The sequence below is a fragment of the Danaus plexippus genome, chromosome 17 (assembly GCF_018135715.1).
Source record: "Danaus plexippus chromosome 17, MEX_DaPlex, whole genome shotgun sequence".
Classification (NCBI taxonomy): domain Eukaryota; kingdom Metazoa; phylum Arthropoda; class Insecta; order Lepidoptera; family Nymphalidae; genus Danaus; species Danaus plexippus.
In genome coordinates, this window is record NC_083548.1 from 2,662,162 (window position 1) to 2,689,839 (window position 27,678).

At 32.8% G+C, this 27,678-nt stretch overlaps 1 protein-coding gene across 2 annotated transcripts; it reads left to right on the plus strand.

Moving 5' to 3' along the window:
- The first annotated feature begins 6,552 nt into the window (after positions 1–6,552).
- On the plus strand, positions 6,553–27,329 carry LOC116771339 (runt-related transcription factor 3). 2 transcript variants are annotated; one of them, XM_032663171.2, is made up of 5 exons: positions 6,553–7,550; positions 18,355–18,468; positions 22,927–23,043; positions 24,180–24,359; positions 25,857–27,329. In XM_032663171.2, exons 1-5 carry the CDS (start codon positions 7,133–7,135, stop codon positions 26,450–26,452), a joined length of 1,425 nt encoding a protein of 474 aa, XP_032519062.1. In that variant the 5' UTR covers positions 6,553–7,132; the 3' UTR covers positions 26,453–27,329. The 2 variants fall into 2 exon arrangements, with proteins under 2 accessions (XP_032519062.1, XP_032519063.1); XM_032663172.2 differs by having other exon boundaries at positions 22,942–23,043.
- The last annotated feature ends 349 nt before the right edge of the window (positions 27,330–27,678 follow it).

Sequence of the window (27,678 nt, forward strand, 5' to 3'; positions counted from 1 at the left end):
AACTATAATACACCATCTAAATGCACCGTCGACAGGCATAAACAGTTGAAATAATTATCAGGATAAGCTTCCCGGATCAACAAGGAAAGCCCTCGAGATTTTAACCCTTCTGAGAATTTGACAGCGTCTTATGCAAATTCTAAAATTTCATCTCGCAAATGAGTACCCCAAGACGAAGTAATGTCATTGTAATATTAATCGTATGTATTACCAATAAGGTGCTTTTTCGCGTGTGTGTTTCAATACATATGATGTTTAGGTTTCATTGAATGCTAATGGTTGCTCAATTGGCTCTAAGACTAAGATATGGAAAGTTGTTTTGTTTAGTAGATGGATATTCATACGCGATAAACATTACAGTTTCATACATCGTTTAGCTATTTAAGTGTAGAGAGAGAGAGAGAGAGAGTGAATATTTGGATGTTTGATTCTGTATTCTACAAAAACTTCTAAATACGTTTATTTAAAATCTTAAAATAATATTATATAAGTTAAACTACACACATATATGTCGAAATATAACTAACTACGTAAAGATTTAACGAGCGATTTCCCAGACATCAACTAGTTAAGATATATTAAATTCATTACAAACACATTAACACTTATCTATAGAAATAAATCTATATTTGCAGCTCCAAATGGCACTTCCTTTGAACATTTACAACTTACACTAAGTTCAATACAGTTTAAATTATCGTTTATAACCGTAGCAAACGTATCATGAATCTTCAAATGGAATAGGAATTAATCAGTTCAAAATATCGTAAACATACGTAAAACATACAATACAAGTGGGTATTTATAATATTACAGTCGTGTTGTAAATGATTACCAATATACTTATTTATTAGAATGCACCAATACATAAATGAAAACATTAAAGTGTTTATAAACAATACAGAATTGTACAATTAATAGGTTCTGACACTTTTTTGGCGGAGGAAAACAATAAAAGTTTTAAAATAAAAACTAACTCTAAAATAATTCTGTTAATTAAAATAATATTATTTACAATAATTCTGTAACACAATGAATAGACATCAACAGATGTATTCTAAATTCAAACTCTATTTTTATGCAAAGCAAACACGATCGTAAACATTAACAAGTTAGGAAGTGGTTACATCAAAAAGATATTCTATGAGGGGCCGTTCTCGTAACGAAATAACTCACGAATCAAAGTATCTGCTTGGGTGGCCACCGATAACAATTATTATTCTCACTCGGAATTTGAAAGGCACCGCCAAATATCTAATTGGAATTTCTAATTAGACTTACAAAGACGAGAGCGCCTAATTAGTTTCAAATGGGGAGTTTTAACGTGCCCGTTTGGTCTTTTTGAATGTATGTGGTGGAAACGAGACGTTTCGTATATTATAATTGTATAAATAAAAGCAGAAAGCTCTCACTGAGGGACTGTTTTTAAACAGCTTGTCAAATATATAACTTTTATACTAAACGTCAAAGTTTGTAAGAATAAATATAATTACATTTTATACTTAAAACTACTTAGCAAATTTTCAACGATGTCTTACACTAAATTAATATGTCACCACGTATTAATAGAGGCAACGAATTTATAGTTTAATTTTATATAGAAATAATAAAAATTAATAGAAAGTAAACCATCTAATATACAAACAAAAACTTGCTGAGTACCAAAATAGTAGAACAAACAGAAAAACAATGCAAAATCAATAACACCTGCCAGTGGAAAAGAAATAAAACAGTTATCCAAGCCCCAAACCAAACCCTTCCACATAAATTGTAAGTGCGATTCTCATTTAAAACACACGAACACGAAGCATCCACGCTCCAGTCCGAGGGTTTGACCGTCGTTGGAAGAAAGGGCTCATTTTCATTAGGCAACTGAGCGTTTGAATACGTAGATTTATATAGCATGCAAATTACAGAGGCTCCCAAACTAAGATGATGAGCGTTTTTAATCTTTGTTCTTATATGAGAGGTTTTGATTTTATTTGTAGGTGACAGCATTCGGAAAAATCTATTAATAATTTCGTTGAATTTATCTTTGAAACTTACTTAACAGGCCGTAATAGTCTTATTAGATTATATTTCATATATGGACGTACATAAAATAAATTTATTGATTTTTAAATTTTATTTAAATTGAAATGAATTTTCTTTTGATAACTTAGGAAACAAAAACTATAGTTTAAACCTGTTAAGTTAGGTACGAAAAAGGTCTTTATTTTGATTTTTATTATACAAAAATTATTTCTTTTGAGGTTAAAGATTTATTTGAAATAATTTCATTAATTACTACTTTGGGAAACACAAACCGCGCTAACGAGGCGAGGGCGAGTCCAGTGACCCTTTCGTTTGAAGCCAGAGCACTTTTTGTCTGAACCTACATTCCGTCCAAGAAACCATGCGAGGCATCCTGCAAGACAAGTATGTATTTATTATACAAAAAATGTCTGCCTTGAAAAGAAGTTACATATAGGTGAAAACTCGAAAATTTTCAGATCATAGACTGTTATATAAAGATAATAAAACCATTCTTATGTTCACCATCACATGTACTGGTATAATAATAATTGATTAGGTGTAATATAAATAACTGAATAGGTTCATCCAATTCCTGAGCTACTTTGTGAAGGGCGAACACGTTACTGCCATTATCCCGGCTGGGAGCGACTTTTGTTTTAAAACGTAGAAAATTAAAGTTCCTTTTTTCGTCGGAACAATTTTAAACTCGCGCACAACTTCTATTTTAACCCCTCACATGTTTGCGGAACTTCAAAGTTCCAGGGACTTTAAAACACCGATTCGTAGCACTTTGTGCCCACAATTCAGCTAAATACTTTAATTGGAATGATTGCTTTATTTTTTAATCTGTTTCTGTACTAAAACGTCCCTTTTTCCGTAAAACGGCATCGTTTTCGAGGTTTCAAATTTAATAGCTTCGATACATAATGTCAAACATATTTCAACACACTTTAAAATAGGATCATCACAATAGGAATATTTTTAGAATAAAACTCTTAAACTTGCTCTAAAATTACTTCTGTAATTTCCGTGCACATAGCAACGATTTAAGATTCAGACACTGAGCTAACCTATTTCTCAGAGGCGAAGCAATCTGAAGCACAATATGTTATGCCGAAGCATTAGGAGGTAGATTAATCAGTGTGCGTGGCGGTGGCGCGGCAATTAGATTTAAGAACAACTGGGCGTCAGGCGGCGAATGGGCTGCATTAATTTGAGCTTCTCTAACGAGGGCGACGGACGGCCTGACCGACTGGGACCTTGCACTTCTCTGAATGATATGGAGTCGTTATTACCCATTGTATTTCAATAAAATATTCTCATAGGAATCTTGCCTTTTCTTTGCTTCTAATTATGATTAGATTAATTTTCAAATTAGAATGTGATGTCTTCTAATCTTATTATTTAATTATAAAGGACCCATTAGATATTGAGTATATTTTACTTTACAATATTTTTATTTTATTCCAATTTATCATTTACATGTCACATATAATATTTTCAAACAAATGCGGTAAGACTGAAGATTTTTATAATTTATTTTTCTTTATTACAGTTGTTCTGAAATAAAACTATAAAGTATTATTCTACTCCACGACACTCACTGTTCTCTGATGTGTCCGACGTAGCATTGGGCTACGCGTCCACTACGCTATGTTTATTGCAATCTGGTGGCTAACTGCTGCTTAGCCGGCTTATACAGCCCTTTTGTTATGCTGGGTTTTAGCCTCCAAATATACAATGAAATCTTATGTGAATAGTTATGCCGTCTGAATGTTCAGGACAGTTGATACAAATGAAATATAGGAACATATTTAAGATCATATTGAAATATTTAATTTATCATAGATATAATAATAATGAATAAAATTCAACAATTGCTCTTAAATATACCGAAACTTAATATGATATTTTTAAGCTGTATAAAATCTGAAGAATTAAATCACATGAAAGGATAATATAATCTAATGGCTCACAGAGTCTATTCGGTCAGCGAGAGGGTTGTTGAACTATCTCCCCCGATCCCTTGCAAACAATGTGCCCTCTGTGTGCCCGGACTTAAATAAAAGGTTTGATTTTGTGTTGTAAGGGAGCTCCAATATTTGCTGAACGTACCGACTGATCTGCATACCTTTATTATACTTTACAGTAGCTTTGAGGTCGTCCACCTATTGTATGGTTTTTGCAATTACGGTTTTATTTATCGGTTGGCGAATATATTTTAGGATAAAAAAATAATAATCAGAATTTTTTTTAAATAAAATAGATACAGAGAAGTCCTGGAACCTGATGACATGTTTCTAGTAAGGATATAATACAATTAAGTTATAGTTATTGTATGTCGAATTCAAATAATATTAAGTTCAAATTTGTCGACCTCTGTTTAATATTAAATTCGATCTTTGAAAGTATTGGATTCGATTCCAATAAAATTTTAACTATTCGAATTGAATTGAACCATATTAAAATAGTTTTGGTGGAAAAAAATTACAGTCTAAATGAGAATACAAACTCCAATCTCTTCAGGCGTTAAAGTCTGTAGTCATATTATTTGTTATATTTTTACGATCCTTGCACTTCTATACTTTGGCAGTATAATTACTTAATAATAATACTTAAGGCTTTTTATATTTGAAGTATTTTCTTATCGTTATAGAAGTATAAAATAATATAAAAATTCTTTAAGAAACCGAACACTAAACATTATTGCCAAAGAATAAAATCGCCTTAATCTAATTACTGTACATACATCATACGTGTGATATGAAGATCTAAATTGTTCTCAATTTAATTAAAAAAGTCTATTAATCAAATTATTTATTGGTCGCGTTAGCATTTGAAGGTTCTAGAACATGTGTCTAATAGCGAAGCCTTAGTCAGGTGTTTGTGAAAGTGACAGCTGCAATGAAAGGCACTAATGGCTATTAGTAGAGCTACATGACGCGAAATGAAATGGGTGAGATTTGTCAAAGGACGAAAACTAACAACCTTATTATAACGCAATAAAAACTAAATTGCAATAGCATTGATTTGTGTGCGAGGCAATAGAGATGGGGTCCAAAATGGACTGGAGTATCTTGTAACTTGTATCTCGTATACTCAATATACACTTTGTTCGGCTTCTGTTATACCAATTCAAGATTTATTCGTGTGTGAAAACTATTTCAAACAACATGAATAATTTCAAAAAATAAATCCTGGTGACTAACAAAAGTAAAAGTAATTTATTTCAATTAAGAAAATTAAAATATATTTTGGAATGTCATAGTTAAAGATGGGCTTTTAATATTTTTGATGATTCTAATGTTATAATAATAATTGTTTAGTGTTTAAAATAATATCATCGTACTAAAGAGGCGATATATTAACTAACATGCTTTATTAAGTTGATCCTTCGCGTCCCCACTCGTATCCGTCAACGTCTCTAAGCTCGTCTTGCTTAAGCCAATTTGGGGATAAAAGGCCCCGTCCCATATTATGACTGAAAATTCTATTCGAACCTTTTAATATTTTACAAAACTAAGAAGCTAATATGGTAAAATTAACTATAGACTTTGAGTTAAATAAAAAAAAATACCGAGAGAAAAAAAGAAAAAATCTTCGTCGTAGAAGATTAGATTATAGTTATTAAAGGCAATGAATGCAATATTTATAACAACATACAAAATTATTTATATTAATTTATAATTTACTTTTAAAAAGTTGTCTTCAGCATTTTTACTAATTTGTGCAAATAACAAGACATTTAATATTCCATAAAATTATCAATAAACTGCTTTATTTAGGACTCCATACTTATTAAATTTAAAACACTTAACCCTCTTGTCTCTAACCCGAACTCTTTTAAGATTGAGTAGACCTCGTAGATTACTTTTAAGTTAATCGTTATAATACCCTCAACATTTTCCTTTGCAGCATAAACTGATATTAGATTTTTTACTTCTTCGTATTGCAAATTATATAAGTTGTAAGAATATAAAAAGATCGAATGAAGCTCATAGTGTCGGTAGGGGTACTATAATTTTTTTTTTGTAAAAATTTTTAGAAGCGATAATGCAGTCGTTAGAAGTTAGATTAAAATAAGGAATAAAAATTATATAATATTTATGTATAAAAAAAAATCATTTCCGACCAAAAAATCACTATCACTGTTATCACTGTTAGTCCATTGAGACAAACATTGGTATATGGGTTACGGATTCAGCTGTGGCTGGATTTAAACGAAGTTGTCAATGACGGCAGCGACGGCAACTGCGAGGTTGGGTTGGTTTAGGCGGCAGGCGGGTGCCAGCAAGCAGAACGGCTGCTAAATGCCGCAAGAGTAATTCCCCATCTCACTCGCTCCGCTACAAACGTGGCACCTCTCGCTCGCGCCGGCGCGAACACGTGTTTATTTGTATGTTTTATCCTTCGGCGGCTTTAAACCCAACCCACCCCGACCGCAAAGTGCGCTCCGCCGCCCGCCGCGCCCGCGCTGTTGCCGCCTCTCGCTCGCCGCCACCGCTGCTCACCCGCGAAACTTTGTCCGAAGTCGACGGGCGCGGACGTACGGACGTACGGCGCGTATTAATAGCCACCGCAACCGACCCGTTCGACGAATAACGTCAGCTCGAGTCGTATCTCGAACGTGCACTACGACGCACGCACCCAATACTCCCCTCGTAACGTAGCGAGAACAATTAAAATTTAAATTAATAGGAAGATTCATCAGTGACAAAATAAGCGATCGGTGATCGAGAGCGACAGGCACGTGCGTGCGATTGTAAATACGGTACACAAAAAGTGCCGGCATTGAAACTAGTGAAAAGTTTTTTCGCCACGCGCGGGGGAGAACCCCCTGTTCCGGAAAAAATCGCCCCCTCGCGTCCCTCGCGTCCCTCACCCACCCACCGACGAACCTTTCATTCACCGGGAAAAAAGTGTGGCAAGGCCGTGTGACGTCACCGTATCTAGTGGCCACGCGCTCGTTCCCTAGCAACGAGTCGCATCTCACAGGTTCTGCAAAGTGCAGGATCGCGGGTGTTCAGAAATGTCGGCGATTGTCGGTGACTCCTTCCAGTGGATGTGACAAGTGTGGAGTGGAAAGTGCGATGTAGGTGTGGGCACAGTGGACTCTATGTGTAGCACGCAGAGAGCGAGGGTGTCGAGGATGCACTTGACGAGTGCCTCCAGCGGGGCCGTGTCGCCGGACACCAGCTCCGCACTCCTCCACGAGACATACACCAAGATGACATCAGATATACTCGCGGAGAGGACGCTGGGTGATTTTCTATCGGAGCACCCGGGGGAATTGGTGAGGACTGGTAGTCCACACTTCGTATGCACAGTGCTACCTCCTCACTGGCGATCCAATAAAACGCTGCCGGTGGCGTTTAAGGTGGTAGCGCTTGGTGACGTTGGAGACGGAACACTGGTGACTGTCAGGGCTGGTAACGATGAGAACTGCTGCGCTGAACTCCGTAACAGCTCGGCGGTCATGAAGAACCAAGTGGCAAAGTTCAACGATTTGAGATTCGTCGGCCGTAGTGGTCGCGGTGAGTGCCGAAGGTGCAGTTATTGTTACACAATAAGTATACAAACCAAAAAGATACATATACTAGGGTCAATTTTTATAGAAATGACATATAAGATTGATGATGAATGATATTTAAAATATATGAATAGAATAAAAGCATAGCGTATACACTCTTAAATACGCGAATTACTTTTTTATCTCATAAATAAAATTTAATATATTTTTTAAGTCATGGTATAATTAACAGTCAATAATTTTAGCACTTCACAACGAAATCGATATCTTGACTCGGAGGATAGTCACTAGTGATAGGCTTAGTCGCGTTACTTAAATAGGATATAAAAGTTTGAAGGGTCAACTTATAGTGGATATTATACAAATTGAGTAACTTTAATTTCATTCCATTCAACTTTAAAAACAAGAAAATTATTTAGTTTTAGAACGACTTTATTAAGAAATCGTATACAGAGATATTAAAAAAGTGATAAAAGGTTAATATATTATCGAAAAAATAAAAAGTTATTATAATAAAATTATGCAGGTAATATGTCAAAAATTAACAGCTGAGATTTGATTTCATATCAACGTTAACAATTGCAATATAATCAACAACACTATTTTTAAAATTATTTCTGAATTAAAATAAACAATTAACTTTGTAAACGACACCTTAGATGAAAAAGTTACCGCAAACCGACGTTATTATGACATTTAAATGTTACGAAACACTTCTGAAGTGGGGTGAAAGTTCTTGAGAAAATCTCAACTTTTTCGGAAGTACTTAAGGAAGTTTTTGAATGTCAAGTGGGGCGGGATGACCGAATAACCGCCCTACAACGTCCGCCCTTCTCAAGATGTTTACAAATTATCATTAATTTATAAGGTCAATTTGAGATTTGTTTTTAAGCAGTGATTAAAATTTTTAACCACAAAATCGTAAAGAAAATCTATGTTTTATTCCACGAAGTTAATTTTCGTCAGGAGACCTATTAAAACTCTATAATACAAAACAAATGTTGATCGGATGCAATTTAATTCAAAATATATCGGTAACATTTAGCAATTCCGAATATGTCACTATAAAAGAGTCAAAATAATGTAAAGTGAAAACCTAATTCCATTTAGAGATTATGTACAGCTGTCGGAATTTATTATAAAGTTTAGATAGTGATTCGGGTTTAATTAAATCATGACTAGTTTGTTCATTTAAAGGCAATAATGTTTACGTTAATATATACGAATATCAAAGATTGTTGAAGCGTATAGTGTCTTGTAACACATCGCATTTCCTATACGCTGGTACATTGAAGATGTTTTAAACGAACGTCGTCTCCCTTCAGCTTCCTAACAGTTTATCTGATCCCGATCAAGGGAAGGGACGTGGCACTGTAGCGTGACTAATTAAACCCCCGTACCAGATAACCCTATTCATCATGACATATTTCCGCCGATTGAATGAAAAATTTAAAACTTATGGAATAAACAATTAGATAAACAATTTGAAATCACTATATTTTTTTATATATTTATTTAATATACTATTCCTCATTGTAATTTGTTTTTTTCATTGAGGCTTTATACTCTCAAATATGCACACTATATTCTGCCAATATCAAATATAATTAAGTAACATAATGTCTAGTGAGATGGGCCCCTTTTTATTATACATTAATACTCTTCATTCTTATGTGTATGTTAAACCGTGTTTCTCATTATAGGCTACAAAATTTTGTTTGACATATATATATATATATATTTTTTTTTTTTTTTTTCACATATATATATATATATATATAACGTAGAGAAATCTTCTTGCAAAATGCCTACACTGAAATTTATAAAAAACATATATTTTTTTTAAGTTGTTTGACTATTAATTAATTTTTCCATTTTGTTTGAGTTTGTTTATTAATATTAACAAAGTTTCTATATATCATGGCAGAGATTTATACATTCACTGGACCTGAATGATTTTTATTATGATTATGTGTGTGAAATTTTTCGAGATCTCATTAAAAATATCCTTAAGTTCTCTCTCAGTCTAAACATAGATATCAATTGTTAATATTATGAAGAAAAATACAGGTATTTTTTCAAGCTAAATTATTAGAATTCATAAAGCCAAAACAATATTTAATGAAAAAAAATATTAAGTCTCATGTTGATTTAAGGAATTCCATTTTGTGTAATTATGTTTTGATCATTAAACTAATGCCACGACCTAATAAGTAAATAAATTTTTTAATTAGAACATATGTTCTGGAAAATCAATTGGCCCGAGCAGGTAGCGAAATCCATAACCTCGGGAACGCAAGTGGAATCCGATATTCTGCAGGTCACAGGTTGCAAACCTGCTTATGTCAATGAATTTTACATTATATATTTTCTAATTTTAAAATTTTAATTTAAGAACAATATTTTCATTTTGGTAATACTGATAACTTTTTTACTCTCATAGCAACGTTGACTCGTGTCTGATTCTTGTTTGTGAAACATATGTAGTGTTCCTTAATTAATTATCTATTTATACAGGAAAATAATAAAAATTTTGTATAACTTTCAATTTAATCTATTGTTAACAATTGTGTAAATTATTTAAAATATTTTTTGCGGATAAATATATTTTTAATGTATCATATTACTTTAATATTATTATTTTTTTTAATCTACATTTATGCACTCATCACGAGAAAACTACTGAATAAATTGTAAATAATTTTTATGAAGATTTGTTTCTTAAATACTTGAACCCTATTTAAAAATACGGTAACTTGTATTTATAACTAATGACGTTAGTAAAATTTTTATAATCATTTATCTATTAGTGCTAAGTGATGTGTGCTTGTTTTGCCCAATCAACTAAAATATACCGTTACCTGTCAAAATAAATTTCTTAATAAAAATAATACTGTCGGTTTACATCCAAAAAATAAAAACGTTGACATTAGCAAAGCATTCCTCGGTTCCAGTGCGAATGAAGCCATATCATTAAAAAAGTGTAGGGTGTATTTAATATGACTCTCTTGTTTCGTTTACACAATCTTATCATTTATAGGATAAGTTGAAATAATTTTTAAAAAGCTTTTGTGAAATTGGATTGAAGTATTGGGAATACGAACAAAGTGCATTCCGTTCCCGAAAATATATGTCTTTATTACTGATTGCAAAGATCTATACTATACTATACTGCTATCAGATCTGTATATATATGTATAATATATATATATTCAGAATGCATAGATGAATTCTTAAAATTTACTTAGTTCAGATGACATATCATCTTTATGAAATTATTTTAACCCAGTTTTGTTGTGATTAAACTAAAATATACCCATATATGTACATTAAAGAAAGTTTTCAAGTATCAACCGTACAGTACAATAAACAAACAAACATATTTATACAGTTTTTGTTCAAACTGACATTCAGTTACAATTGAAATGAAACTATTTTTTTCGTATATAACTACGGGAAAATGTAAAATTAAAATTATATAATCATGTAACTATTCAAAAAACACACATTAGTTTTTATTACGATTTAAACATTCGCATATTATGCAGATTTTATTAATTGATAATCCTTAATTTAAAATTAAGGATAAACTTTAAATTTTGTTTTGTTATTTTTTCTCATTATTATTATTATTATTTACCGTATAATAGGTCTCCTAAAAATATCACGTTTGGCTTAAAAAAAAACCTGCTATTTTTTTTATAATGCTATATTTTTGTAATGTAATAGTCTGTGTTCTGTAAATGCAAAATGCATTATAATTATTTATAAAAGAATATATATATTTATAAAATGACAACATCTCAGACAAAAAAAAATCTAAAGAAACTTTGAGCTATATTTTCCCAGAATTATCAATTCAAGCCTTCAATCATTTCTTTCGTCTACTGTTAAATGATACCTTTTTAGGAAGTCTATGAAACTGTTTTCAAAATCACATCGACATAAGCTTTCACGAGAAACAGGCTCGGTGTTAGCGCAGCGGATGAATTCTTAGTTTAAATTCTAATTTAATATTTATTTATTTTTATTTTCAATACTTATTTATTTAACGTACTCCCGTGTATCTGTTGAAAAAGCCTGCCTACATCTGTCCAATCGCAATCAACTACATTAATATTTGAAACTAGGAGTCATTATTAATGATCATACAAACGTTTCGGTACTCATATAGGCTTTTTATATTTGAAATTCCATTGTCAAGAAATCGAACGGCGATTGAATTTTCTGCATAACGTGGGACGTATATAGAAAATCATATTGTATTAAAAAATAAATACTGAACAGAAGATTCACTGTTTCATCGAAAAAATAAATTAATACGTAATGATTCGGTAAATTAACTTATTTAAAGAGTTTCATCTAGTTTTTTACTTTATATTGTACTTATTTAAGGTAGAGAATGGTTAAAGATATTATCAAATTTTCATCATATATGTATGTGGTTAGTCTCGGTGTCTTTGTGTTATTAAACATCTCTCTATTTAATATTTGTAATATCAGCTCAAACACCAAGAGGTTACAATTGATTTTGCTTTGATTGAATGTTTTCTAAGTTACCGATGCACAAAGCACGTCACTTACCACATGCAATCCGCTAAGCCCACTTAATGTGAGGACATACGTTAGTATTAATAGTTGTTTCAATATGCACAGTTAATATATGTTCGTAATGGCTTTGTGGAGTGACCACACCTACTAATAAAAAAATCACTCACCTAAATCAAATTTCTAAAATCATAAAGGTATGATAATAACTATTTTACACGTCCCACGTAGTGGACGTTCGTAAAAACCTCATAATTAAGTCACCTACATCGTACTGTTGTAGAATTAAAAAAAAATTGCCTCATAACTCTATAGTAAATAAATATTCTTAAAGGTACGCCAGTGTGTTGAATGTTTTCCAGATTGTATCTTAAAAAAAAGAGATGCATATGAGACTTTCTTTAACTATATGAGAATTATTTTTGGACAGAAGATAGTATTTTCGGGTAGCGAGTAACATTTGGTTTGTCTATTAGTTTTGTAATAGGTAATTTATTTTGTAATAACCGGGAGAAGGTAAAACGTTGCACAGACTAAGACAATATACGGTTGACAGCTGAGAAAAAAACGTTAATAGTTTTAGTAAGAACGTAATTTTATCAAAAAATGGCTTGCAAACCAAAAATTTTAATATCTGAAGTTTAAACGTTTCAATGGTAGTCTTCGTTCGTTAGTTTAACCCTCATTTTAATTGTTTCCCTATTCCGGATAATGAAACAGTAAGTTCATGTTCTCATAGTTAAGGTTAAACTAACTTTTATTTCTCAAGAGTCAAGTTGAAGTCACAGTTTAATGACAGTTGTCTTTATTAAAATAGAATTTTATTTCAGATATAAGATTGCTGAACATTTCAACTTACATTTGTTTTTTTCATCTCATTCAATTATGAATAGTTTGAAAACTTTTAACGTTATTAAAATAAATAAAAATATTATATCTGAGAGACCAGACACCGGTTCTTTATTTTAAATGAGGCAAAAAATCAATATACTTGTTTCATTGTTCGTTAAAAAACGTATTTCATAAAGGCAACATGGTGAGAGTTAGCCTTCGTTTTAATACAAGGATGAGGTCTTAACGAAATTAATCTTTTAAACAGAAGTTTTCTAAATGGAGTCAGTTTCAGAATTTTCTACTTGATTTCACACTCTAAGTGAGTCTTTTTAGTTTTTATTTTGTCTTAAAACTATCTCCATTTAAATAAAGTTTGTAAATAGTTACCATATCACGCAAAATTCTATTGATATTTTTATTACAAAAAACCAGTTCCGTAATCCTTACTTAACGTTCAAATTAATTTTTATAGGCTTAAACCAAAAATAAAAATATTAATATATTAGATAGGAAAACCTATTTATAACAGAGCGTTTTTAAATGTATAGCAGGCAGTTATTTCATTTCGCTTCATGAAGTATTTTCATTTTTCTCCAGGATACCACACAAAATTTGACCAGCAAAATGTATAATTTAAGACAAGAAAAGAATATCTAAAAAAAAGACTTAAAGCCAATAAACCAGATAAATTACTAATTATCTGTGCACTATAAAGGTCCTATGATTATTTGTTACATATTTTAGACTTTACTCCTGGTAAAGAAGATCGAGGCTCGTATAAGATACAAGCCTTATGATAAGTCATGAAACTTATAATAAAATATGAAAATGTTATTGCATGTATGTATATCTGAAGATGAATCTTGAGATATATCCGACATTGAAATTCATAACGAATATGCTGATATATTTATATTAGTAGTAGTTAACTATTTTATAATTAGAACTTTAGTCCTGTCATGACAGGACTGTGAAGTTGAATCAACTATTAAAATTGCTTTCTATTATAGTTCTAGTACCCTTATTAATTTTGGATTTGAATATTACGATTCAAAATATGCATATTATCATGACTTTTAGATAGATTTTTTTAATATACGACACAATGGGGTTACGTGTTGTTGTTACAAAAAAATAAACAAATCTGATAATTTCAACTTAAGATTTCATTCGCTGAAAACTGTTGTTTTTAAGCATTTTCGTAAGTATATTGCCTCGTACGGAACTTGATGTTTAAAAGTTGCCTCAAACTCAACTTCAAATGGATTTCGTTTTAGTGAAATGTACAGAAAATTATGATTTACAATCTTTTCTATAGTTTTATTCTCTTAATTTAACAAGGTCATGATTGTAACAGATCACAAGCATAGTTTATCATTAAATATTTTATGAAAAATATATTACTGGCAATTTTAATATTGTAATCCAAAAAAAAAAAAACTACAGTTTGAAATTACAGTATTCGTCAAGTTAACTTATTTAAGTTTCTATTCACTACGTATTTATGAATGTTTCACTAAGGATTCTCTTATAAGAAGTTTGCAATTAACGGAGTGCCAATCGATGTTTTGTACTTGCTTAAGGATTGCTTACTTGTTTTAATAGAATTATTTTGTACACTTTTAATAGTTTTGTTTTAAGTTCGAAGTACTAGTGAAAAGTAAATAATTTTAAGAGTGCTTAAATATAAAGAGTATATGCATATTCTTTAGATAATTTTTAGATAATAAGATAGTTTATTTTTAATTTAATCTCTGCAATTAAGAAAACATGGTTTTAGGAAGCTATTAATAGAGCCATAAACCTCGTGATAAATATTATTTTAATTTTTAGCACAATAATGAAATTATAATAATGCTCAGCAAATAAAATAGAGAAGATGCCATAGTACTTAGTACAATTTTCTGTTACATAGTCATTTTAAGTTTTTTCAAACAAACGACAATCAGAAGATCATTTTTATAGAAATAGATTTTAATTAGAGTCGGATTTATATATCTCATATTAAAAGAGCATGTATAGTAAAAAAAATTAGAAAAAGATTTCGCCCTACGGACATCATTTTGTTTCATACCTTTTTTATGTATAGCTATAAAGAAATATGTGAATCTTAAAAGCATATTGAATATAAAAAGTAATTTATTTAATACCGCTAACAGTGATATGCAATAAGAATATAAGCTCAGTCTCAGGGTGTGCTAACACACTGTATTTATGGCAGCTATTAGAAGTAATGGAAGATCCGTTATAAAAGAACGAATCGAAAAACCGCATCGAGAAGTTCCTCTCGGTGTTTTAATCCGGCAATATTTCAGAGTTGTGCAAATGGAAAGTTGTTCTAGAAGACGAAGACCGGCCCGCCTTCCTCGTCGGAGCCAATGGAAAAGGTCGGAAAAGCAACGTCTTCAGCGGAGGCGGGGCCGCGCCTGCGGTCGCATAGCCATTTGAATAAAAATTTTCCTTTGAAGAATTCTTAATACAAATATATTGTGGCGAGCCGGCCTCGCTTTGATAACCGCTGCATCCCGTTCGTTGGGAATCATAACAAACATGTTAATTATATTACATTAACAACGCCAAAGTAACAAAAATGAGTTACAGCTTGAGAACGTTTTGCGAAACTGGCAAACATCGTGTAGGCTGAACGCGGTCGCTCGTTACAGGCCCTTGTCAACCATAACGTAGCCACAACCCGCCAGCCCACGCCGGTTAGCCGCGGAAAACTACCATTTCATTTATGGTTGCCTCTCGGTTTCGGGGTAGTTGCGCTAAACGCGGACCACAAGTTATGTAACTATGCGTGCGGTATCACTAACACACCCGATTTGACTATCACTTTGTATAATTCAATGTATGTATATCCTCAACAGTATAGGCTCTTCAACATCAATGCTATAGTCATACAGAAATCACTAGCAATGTTTTGACAACCAATTATTTTAATGACTTTTATAGATCAGCTAATAGCTCGGGCCGGTGAAATACGCCGAACATCACCAATCCCAATATTACGTTTATTAAAAGACGATGATTTCAGAACGTTCTACATCAAATTAAGAATTAAACGTCAAAGCGCTGTGTCAACAATATCTATATAACAACAGTATACCGAGCTCAGCTTACATGAGCAATCAGCATATTAATTCAGTCAATTAGCGCGCACGTAAGCATTAGCACGTCGTTACGTCCAACATCGTAGTAATCGCCGCGGCTGACACGGCAAGGAGTGTATTTGACAGCTGTCAAATTGGATTGCATCCAGCTATTAGGAAATGTCGTCTGCGTTACCGAACGCTAGCTTTGTGTGGATAAGAGCTGATAGAATTTCCACAAACTAAAATTACACTCAAATGTCTTTTGGTTTAGGATTAAATTATCACTGATCTTTGTAGTTTAAGTATTGGATTGAGCTAGGAAATGTTATAACATTATTGAGGTACTGCACTTGTAAATAATAGAAGCTAAACCGTATTCCGGTATTAATACTTGACAAGCTTTCGATATATTTCGTGCCGTATTTGTTGGCTTATCCTGCTAACAATGTCGGTCGCAGTAAATTGCTAGGTTGGAGTAGTCGCGAGTGGTACTAAGCGTTGTTCGTACAGTTAGTTACTAATTGTCTCATATGTACCGATAACATCAAATGACTGAACAGGTACTGTAAGAACAAGTGTCTCAATTACTTATGTTAATATAACATTAAAAATTTAAGAAATATCAACATTAATAACAATTAATCTCACTTTAACTGACAATAACAAACATGTTTCTATGTTCATACAACATTTTGTTTGTTAATTATCAAAATTAACAAACAAAAATGATATATAAAAAACAAAGGTTAATAAAAGGTAAATGTGAGACAGCTGTAACGAACCGTCAGGTGCTAATTTCATTCTAAACCATAATAAAATCATGTCGTACATAAATCAATCTCGAAAAATAACATCATTTAGCGTGCGACAAGAGCCGGGGTGAGGAAATTGTGAGCCGTTGTGCCGTGCGCCGGTACATTAAGTGGGGTTATTTATTTAGGCATTGTTCGTACCTGGCACCGCACATCTCGTGCTATAGCTGTTTTGTGATTTTTTAATAACTCGCTCGCTCTTTTCGGGATAAGTTGGTGTAATGGCGTGTTCTGATAGCGTTAAAGGTGTCGTTATTCAGACACTTGATTAGTTTGGGGACTTTATTTTGCGCTATTTGTATATGTTCTCGGTGATGGTTATGGAATTCGGTGTTGGGATACGCTTTAAAAATATGATATTATCTTCTACTTATTATATGTACACGAAATGTTTCTTCACCTCAAGTGAACCAGGACGCTCTATAAAAAAGTTATAGATTATTTATTTATAGTAATAGTGAGCATGAACTTAAATCCTTACCATAATAAATGCAATAGAACCTGCTACAAATATTTACATGGATATATCTTATGAATATCACGACACGTGTATTCCCATGAGTGTTAACGACGCGGTCTCCTCTCCGTTAATAAACTCCACGGCCGCAACAAGCCCGTTCGTGTCGACCTCCATTTTTAACGAGCAAACCGTGCCCGCAGAAAGTAGCCTACACATGAAATCACGTATGAATGAGGCTTTTTTTTCAGTTTTTTCGCGTGTAGCCGGCGGCGTGCCGCTCAGGCCCCATTAAAGCTTACATGTCACTCTGTCTCCCCACAGGGGGAAAAATCAGAAAATCGGTATTGGTTGCATCCCGCGGCGGACGGCAAAGCGTTCCACAATACAGCTTTGACGGACGGTCATTTAATATTAACTGTGGTTTTTCCGCAGATGGAAATGTTTTTTTTATTGCCGGCGTTATGCTGTGATGAAGTGGTCAGCCCGTTGTTTGTGACGCGCTCTGATATGTTGTTGGATGAGTTGCTCTTTTATGCTCTCCACTTTGATATGTCATTTCGCTTCAAGTGCTTATTTGTTTGGTATTTTGATATAGGTAGTTGTTGTAGCCATTGACAGCCATTACTTGAGTTTAATTTAATTTATTATGCAGTTTCATAATTGAATATCCAAACTGATATGTTCCGTTATTTTTTATTGCTTTTCGGCTACAAGCAAACTATCGTTATTTAAAATTTTATTCGACGTACAAATTGAAAACAAAACTGCTATAAATTTTTAACTTTTCGAACAAGTGATCAAAATCGAACTACAAAAAGTGGACACTGGCGAAAAGAGTAGCGACCACAGATTGAATTTATTGCTTCCACTCATTTTGAGTAAAAAGTTTGAATAAATATTTTACAGTTTTATCGAATATGAATATCGGTAGGAACCTACCGTTAAAATGAAACTAAGTATTTTGACGACTTGATTCAATATATTATTATAATAATCTGTATCAACTAATGCCAATGTCTTTTCTATTGCTATATATTATAATTGGATATATTGTTACAGGGAAATCATTCACATTGACAATAACGATATCGACGACGCCTCCGCAAGTCACAACCTACAATAAGGCTATCAAGGTCACCGTGGACGGACCCAGGGAACCGCGGTCGAAAACCAGTTAGTATTTCAAACATACACTTAAGCTTTTGTTCCATAAAGGGAAATCAACACATGACTCTTTAACTTTTCATAGCTGTGACATTTTTAACAATTTCTACGATGGTAATATTTGCACTTAACACGATATAAATGAACGAGGCAAGTCTCGCCGCTACCCCGTACCATGTACTGGCCCAAAACGCCGACATAAAGCAGCTTTTTATAGGGTGTAAGTAGTTTTGCTTGTTACTAAAAACTGACGCCCCGATTCCAAAGGAGTAGATATTGTTGTGTCATTTTCCGGAGAGATAGATGAGTGTACTTAAAAAGAATTAATCAGAATTAATATAAACTCAATAAAGAAATTTTGAATATAAATTTAAATTAATCTTCTGTTTAACCAAATGATTTCCGATCTCCTCATACGGTGAAAACACAGACTATAAATTATACTTTTGATACATAGACGACGAAAATAAATAAGAACCATGGTTTGGAACTTTCAATAGTTCTTGAACAAATTTTTTTAATAATAATTTCTGTTCTTATGCGAAATTATTTAACGCATAGGAACAACATTAATTTGAGTAACCCAGTTTAATTTATGCTAACGCTTCCTATTACACACTCGTTCAATCCCAGTACCGAGATAAACCATATCCCATAGACAACGGGCTCTAACAACCGAAGCAAATTCCCAAGTCATTAATATACCTACATATGAAACTCGGAGAAACTTGAATTAAATAATTTATCGGCGAGGCTCGGCATAATAAATCAATATGCAGAACATGCACGCCCGAGCCCTTTCTTGACTAATTAATTAAACAACCGATTCATTACATGCCTCTTTGTACATACATTCGTCTCTGGAAGGGTTGGATCCTTTACATTTTTCATCTAGATAGTTCGAATGGCAGGCTTAATGTTATGTTAGTATAAAATTTAATTACTTTCAAAGGTTTGTTTGATATATAATGTCTGATATTTGATTTATAATGAAATCTTTTAGCGATGATAATTATTTTAGTATTTCATAGTGGGATTTTTATAAATAATATCGTAGTCATTTTGATTTTTCGATTTCAGAGTGAATCAAAAGAAATTAAATTCTTTTACTGCTACGTTACGTTAAGTTTGTGTAAGTAATTAAAACACCATAACAAATAATCTATGGATTCTCTATAAAAACATATTATACGTATGCGATAATCTTGAGAGTTCGTACGTAAATACAACCCTTACCACGCCAACTCCAAGAACAATTATTTTAATGTATCCACGCGATGTGAATTGATCGGGCATTAGGTGTGATTCGGAGCTTCGTTTTGTCCCTCCATCCATCCATCCACCCATCAAACCATTTGTTACCGTCACCTAGCTACCAACTATTTAAATTGTCCGTCTAATATCGGCCTACGAAGTATATTAATTATACCACCCTGTACTACGTGCTTAAGATCTTAAGTATCATCTTATGCTGGTTTATATTAATATAAGTTTTTAGACAATTAGCCAAATTTAAGGGTATCCATGAAAATTAATAATAAATTATCTTCATTAGTGAGCTTTACAAATGTTTTGCGGTTTCCCTTGTTTGTGTTTTCGAGGGTTGAAAATGTTTTTACATTTAATGATAGTTTTAGTTTTAATTGAACAGATAACAAGGTTCCTCTGGAACTTTACCGGTTTAAAAACTTGGGCGATGTTTGGTTTTTAAGCCGTTGTAACGTCGAGCCCTGGTTAGAATATTATAATCGACAGGCTTTGGGTCGGATTAATTATTTTAAGTACCACCCCCTTTGTAATTATGACGAACGTAAAATGTTTCGATATCCCAATTAATATTGGAAACTAGCACATTGATAAAAATATAATATCATTATAAAATTCAAGTAATGTGATATGATTGATTGTAACTTTAAGCCAGCGGCGATCATAATATAGCACAATGTTGGAACAACAATTTCAAACAAAACAAAACAAAGTTACAACAAAGCCCCGAACCCGTTAACATTAGAACACGTATAACATCCTTCCTATTTTTAACAGCGTGTGGGTGGTACCGTTGAACGGTAGCTAAAATTTAATAATCTTTCGCATTAACGATGTTTTTCTTAAAGCTGTCTATTTTGGATACGCTGGTAGGGACCACCCGTGCTTGTTTACAAGTTGCCAGCTATTGTTTACTTCACACGTTTTTGGTTATAATAAAGTCGAGCCGTTTATATATTTTTTGTTATAAATTTAGTCATGTAAGTTGATTGTTTCATTATATTTGATTATGATCGATAAAATGAAAGCGCGTTCAATCATTGAATATTTCATTTTAAAGATTTTATTTAAATAGAATTCAATGAAAATAGGCTGATAATTTATTCAGATTCGGTCATCAAGTCGAGGCGTTCAAATAGAAACGCACTTACTTAGAGACTTATACTTTTTACGCAATTATAAAATAAATAAAAAATTTTTCTTCATCTGTGAAGTCAATAATGAGCGATATTCAATTATTTTCTAATATCGTCTATGCGAAAAATAAAGCAAATTCCAATTACCATACACCGTATTGAAAGAACAGTCTAATGTCTGACGTCTAGTGTGTAGTGTGTCTAGCCTGTCTCACAGATAGCCGACTTTATTTCAGACAATCCTTAATCTACAGCTATACGTAACAGACAGGCAATCTCCTCACATTTAAGTAGCCCTCCGACTGGACTTAGGATAAAGTAAGAGTAACTAGTTGAAATACTTGGCATTATAAATCTAACTAGATCGGACCACCCTTGTGTAATCCTTTAATCAGGTCCACAGTAGCCCTTGCCGGCACCCCATTTTTCCCTCCCATCCGTTACATACCCCCCAACCCCCAACCCCACTCCCATCCAACCCCTCGAACGGTGCAAATGACAGTTTCTAATTCAAACTTGCCATGAAAGTGTGTAATTGTTGCACAGTTGATTTATACATTGAATCTTTACGCGGGTGCCCGACATGTGTGAGTGTTCCGCCACTTGTGTGTGTGCATTTATCAATTTAATGTTGTGTATAATGGCGTTTATGTGAAATGCTGCTTTGACAGTGTTTTAATTGCGTTAGGTTTTTGATATCGGCCTGGAATTGTTCGTTGAAACATCACACCACCAGTTTGCGTAAATATTGTGATTGTATTCAACAGACGCTTAATGACTGTGATTATTCTGATTTAATAAAATTAGTATCGGAAATAGATATTATAAAAATACATATACAGTTTTATTTCTCTTTAGATTATTTCACATTTAAATCTTGTTAAACCAGTCACTGGAATTGAGATTAAAATAATTGTATAATAGGTAAATAACTTCATCAACGGATTTCCAAGTACGTCTGGAAACCTGATTTTATAGTGAAATTGTTTTATTTTTAGGACTTGTCAATCGTATACTAACTTATATTTCATTTATTTAAATAAAACGTGTTCTAAGTCTTTACTGGGTCATACAAGAATAAGATAAGGCGTTCTTTGACCTGACCTGAAACCCGGATAGTTCATACCAATACTCGTAGAATATATGTAAAGTTTTCAGATAAATTTAAACTCATTAAAATTTCATACATCAGCTATCATTAACATATATGCCGTGAGCGCCACGAACATTAAAGTTAAAAACTAAAAAAACATATAATGTAGGAAAGATTGTAAATCACTCAGGATGGACTGACAATTATATTTTAAGGCACGACTTAAAAGTTTGCCGATATGACAATGGATAAGAAATAAAATATGTTAAAATTTAATATATTTAAATTCAAATAATAATTACATTTTTCGGATATCGTTACAATTCCAATATGATGTGACTTCTGTTGTCCAAAATATTACATTTATTATACATGGTGCTTGTTATAGAGAATCCCCTTACTTTCTGTTAGGGTGAAAACCTCATTTACGTCAATGACAACACCTGTATTTGTCAAAACGCACATACCTCGATCAGGGTTGCCGATTGGTTTATAACCCAATACGGAAACGGTGAATCAAAAACGTAAACGGTATGCACGTATTCCGTTAATTATTAGGTTTTAATGTTTTTGATGACTATGATTTTTTGTTAAAATCGTAAATAATATTAGTTTCTTATCTCTGAGATTTAATTATATATCTTTATTTGAGAGTTCAACAAGTAAGTTTAAGTTTTCCGACTTTTAAGTTTATTTTCAAATATATTATGTATATAATTAAATCCCCTTTCCATTATATCTTAATGAAGATATAACATGCTTATAACCAGAATATTAAGACGCATCTTTAGCTGCTAACAAAAATTCTTCCTAATATTCCATACTTTATCTCAACAATTATATTATCGTCATCTCATCAACTATGTAAGATATGACTCTTTAAGACAGCAATATATAAATATATACCTATGTTTGTATGTATAATAATAACAATGTTTGTAACCAAGAACAGCCAGTATCGTACTTATGTAGTGTTGTCTCTCCTAGGGCAGCAGCAGCAATTTCATTTCGCATTCGGTCAACGGCCGTTTCCTTTCCCACCAGATCCTCTGGGAGGATTCCGGATGCCGCCGATTACTACATGTCAGAGTAAGTGTTTTTCAATTAATTGTATTATAATTATCTTTTATCTCAATTTTATACATGAATATGTTTGTTTTATTCTTTAAGTACCAAACAATTGATAAAACAGTCAATTTGCTACAAAATCCGACGTCTATGTATGAAATGCATGTCAATGTCAAAGTAGCAATCTAAATTTCAAACCGCACTCAAACCTTATAACGCGCGTGATAGCTCAAAAGTGAATGAGTCACCGAAACCGCGTTGCGATAGGGTAAACTACGCTCACTAAAGCGCGGATTCAATCAGCCGCCGACAAAAAAACTATATGAAAGCCGACTGCGAACCCAATCGAACAAGCATGCACATAGCCCGCTAAAATCCACGGCCCGAAACAACTCGGGCGGGTCAAAACGTTGAAAAAAAACCATTCACAAATCGACGCGGCGAGAGCGTATCGTATAAAAACCGAGTCCGCCGATCGTCGGCCAAAAACGGAACCGTGATACCAAAAAATAAAAGCCTGTAATACTCCGGAAAAAATAAAGTGGACTCAACGTGCCTCCACCGGCGTGCGTTCTGTCCACTCTCGATATCTTTATAAGTGCTGCCAGCTCTCGTATAATTTTCAACTCTACACGAAACTGAATATATTTCACAACCTTTTTCGGCTTGTTTAGATTTTCCGAACTGTATAGAATGATATTATCACTCACACTTCGGTTAGTGAATGTATTGTTTTTTTAAATCTATATCGGGTTTATGCACATACTTTTAAAATATTTGATATTACAGATGCTGCTAACATTTCTCTAATACTCATTGGTACGGCTGTTTGTTTATACGTACTTACTCTTTTAGAAACTTTTTGGAGATTTAATTACAATTTCTCCCATAAAAATAATTAGTCTTAAATTGTTTGGATCAAATTATAAAAAAAGGACGGTAAAGAGAAGACAGAAGAACGTAACAGTATATAACAAAATATATTAATAAAATAAAAACATACACATTATACACTATATATAGCTGTCAAAAGGTGACCTATATCATAAAAGAGATTTTGTACGACGAGTAATTCCATCGCCTAAGGCTTTAGGAATCAAAAATAATATGAATATAGGTGTTAAAATAAAATAATTTCAATGAGTGAATATTTTCAGATATGAGTCAATTTGGTTTGAGTTCGAGTAACTCTCATTGGGGCTATGGTGGTGCGGGCGCTTACCCAGCATACCTTCCATCCTGTGCGGCTCCAGCGACACAGTTCAATACACCGACATTAGGCTTCGCTGGTTCCGTCCCTGAACAAACTCCCACTCAGGATTTCACTAATAACACCGGTATGTATATATTATATTTTCAGCTTAAATTCAACTATAATTTAGCTTGTATGATTGCCCTTTCTACTTAGAGGCATTCAAAAAGGTCACAGTGAAACAGTGTTAGTGACTGAAGACCGGTATAGATGCGAATAGGATTATAGGTGTTTTGAAACTAATATATGATAATAAATGTATATAATATTTTAGATAATAATAGATGTATTTAATAGTTTAAGGCATTTAAATCACAAACAAACTGTGATAGGCAGGAGCAAAGTTTGTACCTCAAAAATTTTTGTTGATAAGTGGATGACGAACAGGATCACAAATTGTAAGAAAATATTCAAGACTTCGTCAAAACAATTATTTTAAGCATAAAGTAAAAATGAAGAAAAAGATCTGTTTAAAACAACATCTGATATAGAGCTTTAGAAATAAAATGTCTTGAAAACCTAATCACCTCAATTTGTACATTTATAATTTAGTCATCATTCCTTTATAATAATCCAATCAAAGCTATTTTTTATGGTTGGATGTTTTAAATAACTTTTCAATGAATGTTCAGTTGTATTTAATCTTTGGTAAACTTTTGTTACCCTCAATTAGTACCAATTAAGAAGACAATAACAATTCTATTTACTATGTATCTGTTAAGTTATCTAGGTATGAATTAAAAAAAAATTAAGCTTCTAATTTAGTAAACTTTCATAATCAAGTAGAAATAATAAAGATGATTTTTAGTTACAACTCAAATTTAATTATAATTTTCTACTTATTATAATGTTGTGAATTTTATGGAATTTTAGGAAATTTTTCATTCTAATTTATATTTTTTTTTTTAAAAAATGTTAAATTAGCAACAATTATATATCAGCTCTCTATTAAAATTAATATCCTGCGAATGAGCAATACTTAGGGATGTCCTCTATAGTTTAATGATTATTAATATACTTAAATGAAACTAATATTTTAGGATTACTACGCGTTTATAATTGTTTTTAACAACATACTACCGAACATCAGACATTCTCATCTCGTCTATCCGTAATCACGGTTGCTGCAAAGTGACCGAAACGTCGGGAGTATGTAGTTTTAAAATAATAATATCCGAAAATATATTAGTTTCATTTAAATGAATACTCGCGAAAGTCTTAGATCCTTATCATTTATATACGCTTGCAGTTAACCAATTATTTCCTACAACCTACTTATTCGTCACTTTGTTCACTTGAAAGTTTAAATTTAACTAATACCTGTCTTCCATATTCACATGCCGTTCAAATCCGACGTCACACGTCTTTGGAAGTAAAAACGATCAAACCAGAATGGTGAAATTAAATGTGGTTTGGACTGACATCCTCCTTAAAACCGTCCCGTAGTTGGGGACGCCTGCTGCCATACAGGACATTAAACCGCTCTCAATATAATTTATAACGCTCGCGTCCGATCCGAGGGATTTATTGCCTATGATACAACAAAAATATAAACCATATTAAAAAGTGTCTATTTGTGCAGTTCTACCGGATACGACGGGAGTGGATCTGGACCAACAGCTGTCCGGTCTAGTGGGATCGTCTCCATCACACCACGGCAGCTTGCTACCTAGATACAACAACAACACAGACTACACGCTATCCACCGGCCCACGCTCCCTCAGCGACAATAGCTCGCAACCGGAATCCCCGGTCCAAGACGACCTTTTAACTTCAAACACAACAACCAACATCGGTCACAACCATTCGAACTCCAACTTCTCGCTAATGAGTACTCAGAATGCATCATACGGAAGCAGCAACTGCAACAATTCCCTCTACCCCGTTCTACCGGCCAGCCTGCTATACAGTCAATTATACACAGCAGCTAATCAAAGTCACAATTTCCATCCGCTCCATTCGAACTCCATCCATTCAACGCAGAATCATCACAACGAACTACAAACTATGATGGACCAGATATCATCAACCACGAACCATAGACAGGGTCACGGGCAAGACTTGTTGGGTGGGAACTCGTGTGCTGCTGCGGCCGCGAGGGGGGAAGATGGCAGGGTTAGTTTGGGACAGCGGGGAAATCCCCAACCAGACAGCAACACCGTTTGGCGGCCCTATTGAATATATCAAAGTATTTACACCGACCATTTCGAGGCCGTAACTATTTATTTATTTAAGTAATTTGGCCAATGCAACGAAACATACGAATATTTGCGATCGATATGAAAACGAGATAAAATTTAACATAGCTCCCGTCCTTAGATGCGACAGGTAATTAAATTTTCATTATAGTTTTGGACGATTACAAACTAAGAAACGACTTTTTTTTATGATTAATATATAACAAAATTAAAAAAAATAATACAATTCTTTGTAATTATAGACGTCGATCGAAACGAGGATTAAAAAAATTATTATAGAAATTTAATATTGTATATATAAATGAAATTGTGAATAATTTGTTGTAAATGCATCTTGTAAAGTGCAATAGTTGTGCAATCAAAGTTGAGTAGATGTATACGTAGTTATAAGGAATTGTCTGTTGATTATGCGAAACCTGTCCATGTAGATAATATACCTTAGAATATCATGTGTTACTGATGTGTATCGTTTTACGTTAAATATTTATGTTGTCATATTAATTTGTGTTCATTTAATACAGTTTGTATTTTTGTGAAATCGCTCTTATACTTTCTAAATGAGATTTAGATTTGTTTAGTAATACATTTATATTTTATTTATGAACGCTCTCGTTAAAGTTAAAATTATCGAGGACTGCATTCGGTTGTGAAAATTAAGTTCAATTGAAATTATATATGAATAATTCAAATTTTTATAATAACTTACAATTGTAAGCGGTCCTGATAATTTAAAATTGTATTTTTATGGTTTTGAAGTGAAATTTAATTAGCAATTTAATTTTGACAGCTTACTGTTACAATTTTTATGACTGCAAGTAGCGGAATTCATTTTGTATAAATAAATTCTAAACAATTAATACGTTTGTTTATAATTTTTCTCTATTTCACTATTCAAAAAGCTATTTTGTTTTATAAAATACACTAGAAATAAATCATTAAATATTTGCAAAATAAATAAGCAAATTAATTAAAATATAATAAATCAAGGATCTGAAGTTGAAAATATATATTACCGATTCGTTCACATTTTGATAGCTTGATCCTGAATGCAGTTAAATAGTTGAGCCGTTATAAGCCGCAGCTTCAATAGCTATATCAGCTTTAATGAGCTCATTACTGCAGTACGCCTGACGGACGAAACATTTGCATATCACCTGACACATACACACATACATACACACACGCACAAGCACACACACACGCACA